Source organism: Cebidichthys violaceus, unplaced genomic scaffold, assembly GCF_023349555.1.
Source record: "Cebidichthys violaceus isolate CVI_PGR_0920_01 unplaced genomic scaffold, fCebVio1.0.p SCAF_4, whole genome shotgun sequence".
Classification (NCBI taxonomy): domain Eukaryota; kingdom Metazoa; phylum Chordata; class Actinopteri; order Perciformes; family Stichaeidae; genus Cebidichthys; species Cebidichthys violaceus.
Genome location: NW_027176594.1, coordinates 12,056,805 through 12,071,490, shown reverse-complemented (window position 1 = coordinate 12,071,490; position 14,686 = coordinate 12,056,805). Strand labels below are relative to the sequence as shown.

Below are 14,686 nucleotides of genomic sequence, written 5' to 3'. Positions count from 1 at the left end.
GAGCTTTACTGTGAAACACAAATGCCCTAATAAGGAGCAGCCGGTTAGGTGTGGTCAATGTATATCAGGGTCTGATGTTTTTCTTTCAAATTTGATGAAAAGCTTTACATCACAGAAAATAACATCAGATATTACCACATAATCTAAGATTCCTGAGTTCTTGTATTTGGGTTCTTTGTTGATTATTTGCAAGCATGGAGTAATAAGCTAATCAGCCATAATCACCTGCTGGGTCCTGCAGGGTGGAAAGCAAATCTCCATGCAGGTCTACATTGCAACACATGTCCAAGTAATTATGCTCCTCAGTTATTCACACACGGAACTGTTCCAGGACGAAGGGCCCTTTTGAATGTGATATGATGGTCTGTTCAGTTGGACACCTGTCCGTTGTTTGATCCAACCAGCCACCCTGACCTCTGCCTTAAGCAGACTTTATTTGCTCTTTATACTGTGTCCGTTGCTCTGAGTGTCTAATACTGACGTGGATGGGTTTACATTGGAGTTAGATGAGAGGCCGGTGTGTCTCATACAGACACTAAAGGGTGCCTCTGTGCGTCGTATCAGACAAAGAGGGACACTGACCAATCAGTGTTTGACGAGTTGAAAGTGAGAATAGTTTGACATATTACATACATATTAATAACAAGATCCATTACTTGGCTAAATTTAAACTGAGATTAAGACATTATTCCTGTATATAAGAAAGCAGCCCAATAAATAATTTCATCTTGCAATCAAACTTGCAGAGGAAGGCTCGACTGACTTGATAATTGAAGCATCCAGATGGCAGTAAATGTGTCTGAGTCTGGGTGAGAGTGGCTGAAGGGGTGTGAGCACTCGAGGAGCTACTAGAATCAACATGGACTGGAGCAAGAGCATAGATTTTCCAGAGCTGGAAACCGCCAGATGAATTAGTATTCTGAAAGCAAGTTTAAGACTATGTTATATACCATCATTCTAGGATGTTAAATGATTTCCAGAAGTTTCAGTATTTGTGTTTAAACATTCCAGTATTTTGTGGTAAAGTGGTTTGATTTAATTTCTTTTGTTGTGCCCACTTTCTCTCAACTTGTCTGGTCTACTCTGGTCTTACATCAGTAAGTGATCAGCATTTCATGCAGGTTGAGATATAGATTACCATTTCTGACTTAAAGCACTACATGTTTCCCAGCTGTGTTGCATTATGGACCATTCAAGCTACTGTCAGTGGAGAAATTGGAATGTCTGTCTCTTCTTTGATAGATTTCTCCCTGTATAATTGACTGGCTAGAAACAAACCCTAGCTCTTCAAATCAGAGGAACTGATGCATCAGCACAAACATCAGCAAAACCCAGTACACTGATGTTTCAGTTACTTGATTTTTTTCTTCCACTCAACCTCTGGTCAGCTATGCTGGACACATTTCAACACCAAATGTTTGAATACCTATCTATGAGAACTGGAATCACCGCCTCACACTTGTCTGCCTCTTCCAGCCAGTCAAGTTGTATTTTACATCCATGTCTGTCAAAAATGTCATCACGTCATCATTTCATCCAGTGTCCATTTGTGTCATAAATATCATTTGAATTCTTGAGTTATGGCCACAAATGTGTTTTGCAAAACTGATCAGTTCATCCTTGAGTCCAGTTGGTGATTGGGCCAAATTTTAAGAAATTCCCTCCAGGCGTTCCTGAATTATAGTGTTCACGAGAATGGCCGGACAGACGACCTTAACGCATAATGTCTTCGGCCACGTCTGTCGCCGGCAAGGAGACATTATAAGAAAACCTACACCATCAACCCATATGCCATTGTCATAATCAACTAATCTAGGACTGTCTGACTAACAAACGATGAAAGCTGACACAATGGCAGCAGCAGATGTCCTGTGGAGTCCCGATAAGACGATGCAGCTTTATGTTTCTCTCTTTCTTTTGTCTCTGTCCTCTCCCTCTCATCTGTGTTCATCTAGTAATGCCCATTCCAGTTTTTTCTCCCTGTACGCATCTACCGCTCAATCTGGCCCCAAACTACGAGCACTGCTGAGGCCTTTTGTCTTAGGCAGAGCCACAGGAGAGCAGTTGTTGAATGTGGCGCACATGGTCCTGGGCAGATTGAGCTGAATGCATTACTGGGCTCTAAAGAGGCGCAGCTGCTGTAGAGGGAACATGCTATGTGTAAATTCATGTTCCTTAGCAACCCCATGTATCTGAAGGTCTTGATCATTGCACTCTTTCACTCTGCTGCTATCAGCTAGGATACAACAGATGCCTTTTGTTTACTCAGATACAACAACTAGATATTTATGGTCTTAGAAGGTAGCTTTTTGTAACTAAGTTTGAGTGTGGTTTATGGGAGTCCACTCAAACAAAAAGGGAATATCAGTTCACAGAGAAAAGATAACATCTTACTTAATTTCTGCCATTCTGAAAAATCTCTCCATCTTTTTCCCAAATATCTTCACTAACAACACATCCTTAAAGACACAACATCTTTGCAGGTATTTGCATTTGCAGGTCAATGATAGGATATACTGATTCATACCCTGTAACAAATGGGTCGACTGCTGAGCAGCTATACCAGATTAAATGGGATTTAAGGGTCTTCAAGTGCTCAGTGACATTTTGACCCTTCCTACTATTTAAGTTTACGTGTACTGTGGAGGAAGTGTGTGATTTCTATTTTTAAACTAAATTACACTTACAGTAAAAACAACCTTTCTGGTTCACTCTCACTACTCCCAACCTAATTTCTAGTTGCTGCAGTGAGATGTTTTCAGCAATCCAGAAAAGTTAGCAACACACCAGTGAACATTTGGAGCACATAGCCTATTAAATTGACCCTTGACTAAGCCCCGCCCCCGCTGCCAGAGATACCTTATAATGGAGCCCACACTGTCACTAACTGCACTCCCTAAAGAAATATCTAATTTCTGGCAAAAACTAAAAGTGATTACATTTGACATTGGAAATATAAATGTTGAGCCCTTTTTCTTTAAATCTGGCCTTTGTTAAGAAAAGTTATTGTATTTATCTGATTCAGCAGCTAAAGACACAGGCATTTCTTTTCCCGGTTGGTGGAGAGCAAAACAGAGCTAAAAAGAAAGAGATAATTGAAGCTTCATTAATCAGCATGTTAAATGATCACATAAGTTGTCAAATGCAGACTCTTGGTCAGTGGATCTATGCCTCAAACTATGACGCTCCAGGCTCCCCTGTAACATCCGTTTTTGGCGTGTCAGTGACGGCGTGTCAGTTTTCACTCACTAGATGGATAGTGTCTTTTCACAGTGAACTTCCGTCTTCCCAGGAAATTAGGTTTCGGCAGCAAAAACACTTAGCTAGGCTAGTGAGACCCGGTTGGTCAAATCAATAAATGTTGTTTTAATTGTTTCCTACTCTGAAATAAAGAGAGATATTAATATCAGGTTAAAGCTGTCTGGTAAAGTTAATGTTCCATGTAGAACACCTTGTAGCACAGTGTTAATTCTACTGTTGAGCTTAAAAAAAGATAATTGCTGGATGATAACTTTCCACAGTTGTTAAGTCCTACTTTAGGGGAGTATAAACTGATAAGCCAACAAACCAGACTTCCTGGACTTTGTCTTTAAGTGAACAGCAGCTTTGGTAAGTGAACTGCTTTTGTTTTTTTACATCTGCAGTAGCGTTACTACTGTGTTAATACTTCTATCGTGTCGTTTTTATGATATGGTTATTATTGTTCCCTCTGATGTGAATAATATTTGAATGGTGCTCTTGAGTATGTGGCGGAATGCGTATTTTAGCAGTTTTGCTGGAATGTGCAGAGGCCTGTTGAATCATGTTATTTGGGTTTTATGTTATTCTACCTGCTTTGTTGTCATATAAATATGTGACTGGTTCTTATGAGTTTGCTCTTGTCATTGTGTTATTATATTGATTTTGACTATATGCGTTGTCGGTTAATGACAAAGCATCCCGTCATGCTGGCGTCATAATGAGGTTATTAGGAGGTGGTTCAACTGTAGCAGGACAGCACTGAAGGCCCAGGCATACAATACACGGCCCGCCACTGGTAGAAAGACATTTGAGCAAAATTGTCTTTTTATTGACAAGAAAACTATTTATTCCATGTAGAAGTTCAACTGTTAAAGATTCAGTGTGTACACTTCAATCCCATGCTGTAGTTTAAAGTTATTAGAGAGACAAAAGCAGCCTCGGGCCTAGCGGCTGATCTCAGTCTTCCAATTACCTCAGCAACACAAATCCTAGAGTATATGCTCACGTCCACAGAGCCTGATATGTGAGCCCTTGATGTAAGCAGCTTGAAAATGGCTCCTGTTAACATCAATCGGACAGCTGCCTCTTAAAAAAAATGCTGTTTGTGCACACAGATTGATGCATGTGTTATCTGTGAAAAAAACAGTTTAAACAGCCTCACAGGAACCATTTGCTAAAAGGTCAAGAATGTGTTATTAAGGAGGAACAGGGTAAAAAAGCTTGTATTCCTCTGCCCCAGAGAGAAGAGGTCTTTATCCCACTGCTGACAACAGGCTTGTGTGCAGCGAATACCTGTCATACGCCAACGGACATCTCTGTGGAGCAGTAAACTAATCTCAAACCATTTCAGAGGTGAGCTGTGTGTGTGTTCTTGTGTGTGTTTATTTATCTAGATTTGTGTAGTTGTTACTCGCAAATAATCAAGGTTTGATATGTTTTAAAACGTGTGCCGTGTTTTGTGATTAAATGCACTGTAACATTTGCAGGGTGTGGTGAGTTGAAAAAGAGTACCAAATTGCCAGACTGTTCATACTTATACCTACAACAAGTAATGTACTAGTTTGTCAATAACCCACAGAATTGTGAGCCAGTACGAGTAGGACTGCCTTAAAAGGAAGTCAAGTGACGTTGTGTAAAAAGTGGCAAAGTTGGTGTGGGGAGGAGGTAGAAGTGGATGGACGGGTCAAACAAACACAGGGCGGGAAGTAAACGCTGACTTATTTACCTTTATTTGGTTGTTAATGCCTCAAGAGTAAGTTCCCTAACAAACATAGTTATTTGAAGCCAAACCACGACCGTCTCCCAAACCTAAGCAGGTAGTTTTGCTGCCTGAGCAACATGCTCTGAATTGCAGGCACACCAATTGCTCATGTGGCTGGACATTCGTAGGAGAACGCACAAAAGGATGAAAAATAACTTTCTGTAAGATATCATACGAACCGCTCTATAAGGATACGGTGTAATAAGGAGGCATTCTGATTCACATACATGTAAAACGTGTACAAACAATTATTTTCTTTTGTGAACCAAAATTGCTCTATTGACTAGTATTTGCAGATACTATCGATCCAGATCCCCACCACATATATAACCATTAATGATTAAGGATTTTAGCACCGTGGGAACATGATGAGTCTATAACATTCAGTCACAAAAGCAACAGCGCTTATGAAGCACAGGTAGCCCACATAGCAACCCACTCCCTCTTCTTGTTGCTATGTACAGTCCAGTTAACACTCTTTATGCTGGGTGTTACATAAAATAACAAATGATTCCAATTATTAATGTACTGCTGGGCTTTAGATCCATCACCAAAACAATCTGTTAATAAAAAACATATTTGCAATATTTGAAAATCATGTTAACTCATGAAGTTCTCCTGGAATAATTGCAATCATCACCATTTCATAAAGGTAAACGCATGAATTTTGTCTTTCACAAAAGATTGCCAGTGTAAAATGTTCCCCTTAAGTTCTTTATTTGATGTTGCTCTCCGTAGATCCATTGACATTGGCATTTACGACACCACGACGAGCCTGGAGGCCAATGACAAACAGCATCTTAATGATGTTTACATAGAAGTGTCTGGATGATGTATTCAATCCCACTGACTCGTGACAAAACGGCATTCCAGCCTGATGTAACAGCAACTGTGAAATGAATCACACGATAATAGCGGCCATTAATCACACACATTATCATTTAGGCTTAGATGCATCAAAATACAGCTCAGAATGGCTTTATGCAGCTTATAGATATGTGCCTTTTACACTGTAGTTAGCAGGGTATTACATTTCCTGTTCTTCCTGATCTCCGTTCATACACGTGTGACAGACGCCACAGGCCCAGTGTGTGAAACCCAATCGGCTGTGTGGCTCAATGACAGGGAGACGACCACTGCGGGCAGCAGAGACAGTAACTGTAGCTGCTATTCTACCTGGGGACAGGTACCAAGAACTCATTACGGGCTCATCACTCATTTTGTTGTTGGTAACCAAAGGACTTGACGTGCTGCTAGGCAACATCATGACAAATCTATTGGTTCAGTGTTGATGATGCATTGATAGAGGAGTCGTTCCCATGTAATGTGGCTTGACGGGGAGGTTTCCATAATGACACCGGTCAGAGGAGCCTCAGGTAATTCTGTAAAACTGTTAACAGTAGATTCACTAGATCGGGTGGCTGCTTTCTTGCCTTACGATAGCTTACATTGTAAACATTAGGCTGACGTGCAATTTAGCTTTGTCATTATTCATTCATCCTGACTTTGTCTTCATGATGCAAATTTGATCTGTTGTCAAGGAGCGGGTTGGGTTTTCAAAGAAATTTTCAAGATTTCACAAATGTCTGTTCTGCCCAGAATGATAAAATGTTCAAGTCCCACACACATCAGCTTTGCTCTTACATACGTACATTAGGTCTGTTGCTGAGACGCAGACAAAATGTTAAGTTTCTAGGCAGAGAGAATAGAGAATACCAGACTGGGTTGGGTGATTGGAAAAATGTATTGGCTTTTGGGGGGTTTGGGGGTCATTGTATTTTGCGAATGTAATGACCTGCATCCAAAGAACGAGTGAGAGACGCTGCCGAGCAATGGCAGAGAAAGTGAGAGAGTTTAGTCCTTTTGATTTAGTTTCTATGTCCAGTTATGAGATAAAAGGCTAATAAGCTTGTCTTAGTTCAGTGAAGAAACTTGAATTCAGAAGGTGTACAGTTGTATTTTTCTGTTTAATAAGAACAATGTGTGTCAAAATATTTCTGTATTATACTAAAGAAGCAAGCTTGTGGAATGTAGCAAACTCACTGCAGCGGTGAGGACACGTTGTAATAGCATTTGGAGGCGTTCTGACTCACATACATGTAAAACTGAATCAACTGGGTACAATCAATCATTTTCTATGATCTGAACTTGCTCTACTGACTAGTATTTGCAGATACCATTGATCCAGAACGCCACCATAATCAAGCTATAACATTTGATCATAGAGAGGGGACATGGATGGAATATTGAGATGGAAGAGGACAGGAGACCTCAGAGAGGGACAGATGAAGAGAAAGAAGAGAGGAGGCAAGGATAGAGGAGAGGGGAGCAGGAAAGGGTAAAGATGGGAAAAGGGTCCAAAAAACCTGCAAACACAAGACTGGATGGGACCCAAATAGGCCTGAAGGTTCAATGCTTGGTTGTACTATACTTCAAATGGTACAATTCAAAAAAAATATTTCTTAAAAAGCTCATTAAAAATTACTTTTCTAACGCTATTGATGTTGTTGTTGTCGTCAAATGTGATAATCTGCTGCTTTTCCCAGTCTTACATTAGATAGTGTGGGTTTTTCACTATTTTCTGATGTTGGCTCTGCTATCTGACTTCTAATTCTCCACAAGTTTCTCAGGGAAATTTGTCTCGCAGCCGGCTAAAAAACGCAGAACGAACATAAAACATAATAAATGCATAAAACATATCATGGAATATGGTTATGAGCAGTAGAAACTAACTAAATGAATATCTCCAGTTTCCTACCCTGTGCTTATCCTACTGTAGAGGCACGCTATCAATATTTTACACCACGTTGACCTGGCAGTGAAAGGTGAGACAGCAGAGATGATGAATTTCTGGCTGACATCACCCACTAGTCTTCCCGCTGTTACTGCATTCTCTTCACGAGCAAGATTACACAACATTATCAATAAGTAATAAGATCCAAAGGCCACAGAGTGGAGCACAATGTAATCCGATGATGCATCTCTGGCGGTGAAAGAGAGCAGGCTGGTGGAGAGGCGTAATGATATGCAGTGTGCATTGACTGAAAACAGGCAAGATGCTATTCAGTGCTGGCTGGAAGTCATCATGTGGGCGCCGCCTTGAAGGTGACGTGTCATGAGGATTTAGCATGCTTGCTTGACAAAGGAGGGTCAGGGTTGGTCCACCCTGTGTGTGTTGACTGGGGCTGCATCGTTTTGGCTAAAAGGATAATCACTATTATTTTGATCTCCATTGTTCATCAGGATTATTCATTGATTTTAGGGACGACATGCTTTCATTGTACTGTCACGTTTCAACAAACAGAGCACTGCTTTCACTTCCATGCTGTGCTACATCCCTGCTTATGTCCGTAGCGTGCAGACACGCCTCTGTCCGTGCTCAGCGTCTCCTCGCCATCATTGCTCTGTGGACGTACCTCAAAGTAATTTCTGGGCCCTCTCCCTCTAGACACCGGCGTTTTGAGGCTGGTGTCTCTGTGCATTACGCACCACCTCTGCTGCTGAAAGCTTGTGCGTAATGCAGTGTCGGTTGTGCTCCTACAAAAGTAATGGCAGCGAGGGCTCTTGCTAAGCTCACATCTCATGACATTACTCAGGAAGGACTCGGCCAGACGTTTCCCTGTTATCGGCTGAAATGACGGCACAGCGATGCAACTTTGGGTTTACTTAAAGGCATTCATTTTAAATGATTCTGTTGTGTCTGCAGTATTGTTGTTTGCATTTCAATTTGTAATTGAATCAGAAGCATTTTCTTAAAGGTTTGATGTGTTTGTTATCCCGAGGGATTAAAAAACGAGTAATATACTGTACATCACTATTCTACTCTGGACGGCTGGCGTAACATTTCTCACAGGCTGCTGCTGCAGGGTGCATACACAGCAGCATGACAGCTTCCCAAAAGTGAAGCCAGAACATCTCGATTGGTGGCTGTCGGCTGACTGGTAGTTTAAGAAGCGCTTGGTTTGATATGAGTTTTTTGATTCATATTCGATTAATTGTGCAGCTCTGTGACAGACTGTTGAGGAGGAGGAATTTAAAATCATATGGGATACACTGACACACACTTGAAACAATACCACCTGACCCTGAGACATGTGTTTCTGTCACTCCATAGCAACTGGTTAGGCCTGATCAACGCTCTGTCTTCCCACCTCCTGCTCTCATACACACAAAGACAAAGAAAAAGATAGCGGGAGAAGAAAGAGGAGATATTTTCAGTGGTAGCTGTTTGTCTGCATGCTCCATTAAATATCCATTGCCTTTATTACCGGAGGCATATCCCTTGACATCACTGTGATCCGATCTGATTCCAAGAAGTTAAGAAACGTTACTTTGTTATGTAGCATCTCTTCAGCTCTGCAGGCTCTGCTTTGTATTTGGATACTGAAATCCAATTGACATCGCGTGGAGCCAGATGCTCCATCCAATCAGCCGGTGCGGCCTCAGACACTGGCCCACTTTCAGTCAATCGCAAGCAAAGAAGTGGAGCTCCCACATACTCGGCAGGCTCAATTGTGCAACCAACTCAGCAAACACTGTTCTGATGTGGTCTGATGCTTCACAGCCGCCTGAAGTCTGAGGAGCAAACATTGGAGAGCATTATCTGTTCCTCAGTAAGTCACGCCTTTCTCTTACCTACATGTAAACAGTACATAACAAGAACTGGGGTTCTTCAGCAGCTGAATTTACAAAAGCACACGTATGGAGAAAAGTGGAAATATGATTCTCATGGTTTCTTCAATTGTGTTCTTCTCAGATCCACAAAAAAGCAGCAGAAGTAATCAAATGCTTTCTATGAATGGCTGTGGATCACCATAGCAACGCTTGTTCTTCCCATTCACTTGTGAACAAGACTTTTCTAAATGTAGGCCTATATTATTATATCATCACATAAAATACACTTTTATCTATTTGTCGATTTCTGAACACTAAATTATGTCAAAATACTGATTTATTTCCCAATAAGTGATGTCATACGCAGGACTAAGAACAGCTCGTTAGTATTGCAAAAAATGTTAATTGCAATATGCTACAATAACCAGGTCACGGTGTATTTTGTATAAAGAACTCAAGAGCCAACTAATCAATACATATGTTTGAACAATTTAACGGTTCAAACAGGACTGCTGAAGGGACACCGGGGACAGAATTCTACAGAAGACAGTATACAAGCTGACAAAAGGACAAAGTAAGATATTATTTTCAACGGACAATAATAAGGGTTTAAAAAATATCTGGTATGGATGCAACAGTTTGTAAAAGAACATAAGCTTCTAACCTTTACCTCCCAATGTATAGGACATCGCATTAAAAAAAACTGAATTATGGAAGAGGAAGTTGTACCAACTGACTGATTCTCAGTTTTTGTCTATATACATTTACGAAACATGGGAGTCAAAAGTGCTTGATATTAATATGATTTGGTACTGAATTATCTTGATTTCTTTTCTAACTTTTTTGTTGATATCTATAGCAACCTTACTTGCAAATATGATAGATTGGGCATGTAAAAGATATGCATATTAATTGATACTGTTTTTGAATCTTTTTCTTAGAGAAGCTCGTAATGGAGTTCTACCTCATGCACCGACACATGTATTTTAATTTGTATTTACTTTCTCTAAGTCTGACCTTTACTATTATACAAAAATTGCAATTAAAACATAATACATAGACCTCCAAAGTAAAAACACTATCACCAAATGGCAGTTAGTTGCAATGGCAAACTAAACCTGATTGTTTATTTTCATTAAAAGGTCATTTAAATTTAAAGCTGTAATCTGAAAATGTAACTTGAGTATAATTATTTCAACCAACACACCACAACCTTACTGATTGTGGTTGAACAGGTTAGCCTGAGGTGATCCACCAATCAGAGCTTCGTTGACTTTTGAAACAGCCAGTAACACTCATGTTGTTACTCATGGCTTACTTCCCATGGCTCCTCCCACTTCGCCATTCTATTGGAACAGATTAAATAAAAAAGATCACGGTTTGTGGAGTGGGTGTTCCCAAGAAGATCGGCTTGGATACATCTTGTTAAGGAACAAATGCAGATAAACTTCAGACTTGTTATTTTAATTTAAAGAGACAACATTTCTTTCTTTTTTAATATCACAGATTTAATTATGCTACATTTACATCCATTCATCCATTCACTTCTGCTTATCCGGGGCCAGGTCGCAGGGGCAGCAGGCTTTGGAGGGAATTCCAGACGTCCCTCTCCCCAGCAATGCTTTCCAGCTCTTCCTGGGGAACCCTGAGGCGAGGCGAGATATGTAATCTCCCCAGCGTGTGCTGGGTCTACCCCGGGGCCTCTTACCAGTCAGACGTGTCCGGTTCGCCTGCAGCCCTGCTGACCCCCACCGAGCCGCCTGTCCATCTCACGCTCCATTTTATCCTCACTGGTGAACAAGACCCAGAGATACTTGAACTCCCTCGCTTGGGGCAGTGACTCATTCCCAACCCGGATGGTGCGATCCACCATTTTCCGGCAGAAAACCATGGCTTCAGACTTGGAGGTACTGACTCACATCCCGACTGCTTCACACTTGGTTGCAAACTGCCTCAGTACGTGCTGAAGGTCACGTTCTGAAGGAGCCAACAGAAGTACATCATCTGCAAAAAGCAGGGATGCAATTTTGAGGTCCCCAAATCGGACACTCTCCTCCCCCCTGCTGCGCCTTGAAGTCCTGTCCATGAAAATCCCAAACAGGATTGGTGACAAGGGACAACCCTGGCGGAGGCCAACACGCACTGGAAACATGCTTGACTTTGTTGGAGTATCCGGACACAGCTCTCACTTTGGTCATACAAGGACCAGATGGCTCGTAGCAACGACCCAGGTACCCAGTATTCCCGCAGTAACCCCCACAGGACTGCCCGAGGGACACAGTTGTAGGCCTTCTCCAAGTCCACAAAACACATGTAGACTAGATGGGCAAACTCCCATGACCCTTTGCAAGGGTACAGAGCTGGTCCGCTGTTCCAAGGCCAGAATCTGCATTGCTCCTCCTGGTTCTGAGGTTCAATAATCGGACGGAGCCTCCTTTCCACCACCATGGAATAAACTTTCCTGGGGAGGCTGAGCCGTGTGATAATTGGAGCACACTCTCAGGCCCCTCTTTTAAAAAAATGGGAACCAAGTGGATCGGCCAGGCACAGCCCAAAAAATCTTCAGGGAGTCGCTGCCCTGTGGTCCCACCACTCGCTGGGATAGGCATTCGGGTCGGGTGCAATGTGAGCTGGGCGTCAGGCAAGAGCGGGGATCTAGACGTGGCGACCCCCGGCATCGCAGACTAGCTCTACATCTGACATCTGCTCAGTTTTTTCTTTTCAGTGTTATTAACATTAGCATACACTGATAAACGGGACCATTTACAAAGTTTATGTTTGGCAAAAACACACAGTCTGCACACATAAACCTACCATGCCAACACAAGAACAAAATTAATTAGCATTTGGAGCAACTGTTATTGAGAATCACGTGGCATAATAATGAGTATAACAAGAGGGAAAGTCCACTTAGCGCAGCGTGATGCAGGAGACTGCTCGTGTCCTGCATGAAACCAAAAGTAGACATTGACTTGATGTTCGTTACGCAACATAGTTTTACATAGTCTGTTAAGGGCGGTTGTTATGTATTTACAGTAGTAACGTTGTCACATTTCGTTGTTAAATTGTTATTTCGACAAAAAACAAAATCTTTTTTCTGCTGACTGGATTGTATGGGGAGAGGTCAGAAGTTTTATGCAAAATACATACTGCTTACACTTAAATGATACCTCAATAGTGAATCATCTCAGAATTTAACTGGAATTATTGTATTTGAATGTTTATGAGGCGTTTGGCCTTGATCCTAAAGATAAGGGGTTGTAGCTTCCTTGGCCTGCTGTCTTAGTCTCTCAGTCTTTAACTAATTGGATCAATCCTGAGGCTTTAATTGGAACTATCAGGTGGTCCAAACTAAAAGAGGCTGTAGGAACAGGATTAACTCCGACAGGTTCACACATATGTGCGCATCGAAAAAACATGTTATATAACAATGGCATGTTATTAATAATTCCATGAGAAAGAAACATGGAGTGGCTTCAGATGTATGCCATTGTCATTGTTTATCTTCTGTATAGTAATAGAGAGGAAGAAAGAGAGGAGGAGCAGAACTACTTTTGTTGTAAAAAAACATCATGATGTTGTTTGTGTGCTGTTTGTCACCACTGGCAGCATCAAACAAGACACGCAGAGACTAAAGCTGTCTTACATTTAGCCCATGAACCAACACAGCAGCTTCACTGTTGAGATCCACTGTTTATTTACAGTAAATCCACAAAGTCCCCTGAGGCTATTAAATACACCTGGAAACCTAAAGATGGTTGTTTCCACATAGAACCACGAGGTCCATGTGCCACTATATAAAAACAGCACCCTACTTTAAAGACAAAATACCAAACAGGTTACTTTTTATTTTTTCAATACAGTTAGCAGTTTTGCTAGCCATAACTGATAGCCACACTGCTTCGACCTGTTCCTGATACAGGATCAAGCAATAGGAATTCAATGTATCGATTTCCTGAAGCGCAGCTGCACACTGAGCCTCTTAATGAACAAAACCACCATGGGGAAACCACAGCACCGAGCAGAGGGAAACCCCGCAACTTTCCTACTGACATGTTGGTGCTGCTGAGCCCTCGCCATCTGAACACTTCACAGCAGTTTTCAACGGGAGATGGGTCTTCTTCATAGGAGCGCGAGGAGGAGGAGGAGGAGGAGGAGGAGGAGGGGGCGTTAATCAAAAGTGAACACAGCTGCGCGTGTCGATCCTTTATTCTAATTACCGGAGTGAGTGACGTAATTGGGACCAAAGAATAGGCTGTAGTGGGAATATGGTACCTGATGGTGACAACACAGCCAGTGCTGTGAGCATAAAGCTAATACTACACTCTATCAATTAAACACAGGAGGACCACAGCTGGGCCGACACAATACCGTTTTAATACAACGTGTATTCCCCAAACAAGCAGCCACACATACGGGTTTCTTACCGTAAAAGGCATTTCGCGTTATCTGGCCACCCATTGCTTTATTCCCGTAGAGTCCGCCTATCGCCTGTATGGATTATTTAGATGCTCGCGTTTGCACAGTCCGGCGCTCGTGACATGATTGCACGTTCGTGTCCGAAGGCAGCCTATCGCTTCTATCCCTTCCGAATAGATGCAAACGCGGACCCACTCCCTCTTTCTTGTGAGCGCAGGGACAACATCCGTGAAGGCAACTCCCCCCCCCATTCACTCAGCGCTCTCTCCGCCTCCGGTCCCACTCACTCTCTCTCTGCTATTTACATAAAAGGTGGAGACTGGCTGAGCGCTTTTAACGCTGTCGCTGCCGCACTGAGCGGACACTAGAGGGGTCTCTGTGGAGCGCGAGGTGGGCATAGCGACCAGTCCCAACAAACAAAATATTGGGCTGTGTAAAGATGTATTGACCTGTGTGACATATTTTTTTATTAATTCAGTCATGAAAAAAAACGAGACAGTATACATATCGATGTAAGACTTTGTAAGAAAAATGAAGGCAATACAAGCATAGGCTAAGTATGGATCCAGAACCTCAGTGGTCACATTCTTTGCTCTCAGCACTCTCTCTTTCACCTTCCATACTTCCTTATGTGCCTCAGGCCCCTGGCAG

The 14,686-nt window shown here is 42.0% G+C and overlaps 1 protein-coding gene across 1 annotated transcript in view; it reads right to left on the bottom strand.

Moving 5' to 3' along the window:
- The window catches only part of neurl1aa (neuralized E3 ubiquitin protein ligase 1Aa), a 48,250-nt gene extending 34,013 nt beyond the window's left edge, over nucleotides 1–14,237 (bottom strand). Inside the window, exon 1 of the mRNA XM_068727611.1 lies at nucleotides 14,044–14,237. Within this exon, the coding sequence (XP_068583712.1) occupies nucleotides 14,044–14,077 (34 nt within the window). The 5' untranslated portion in view covers nucleotides 14,078–14,237. The remainder of the gene's footprint in view (nucleotides 1–14,043) is intronic.
- Between the last annotated feature and the right edge of the window lie 449 nt (nucleotides 14,238–14,686).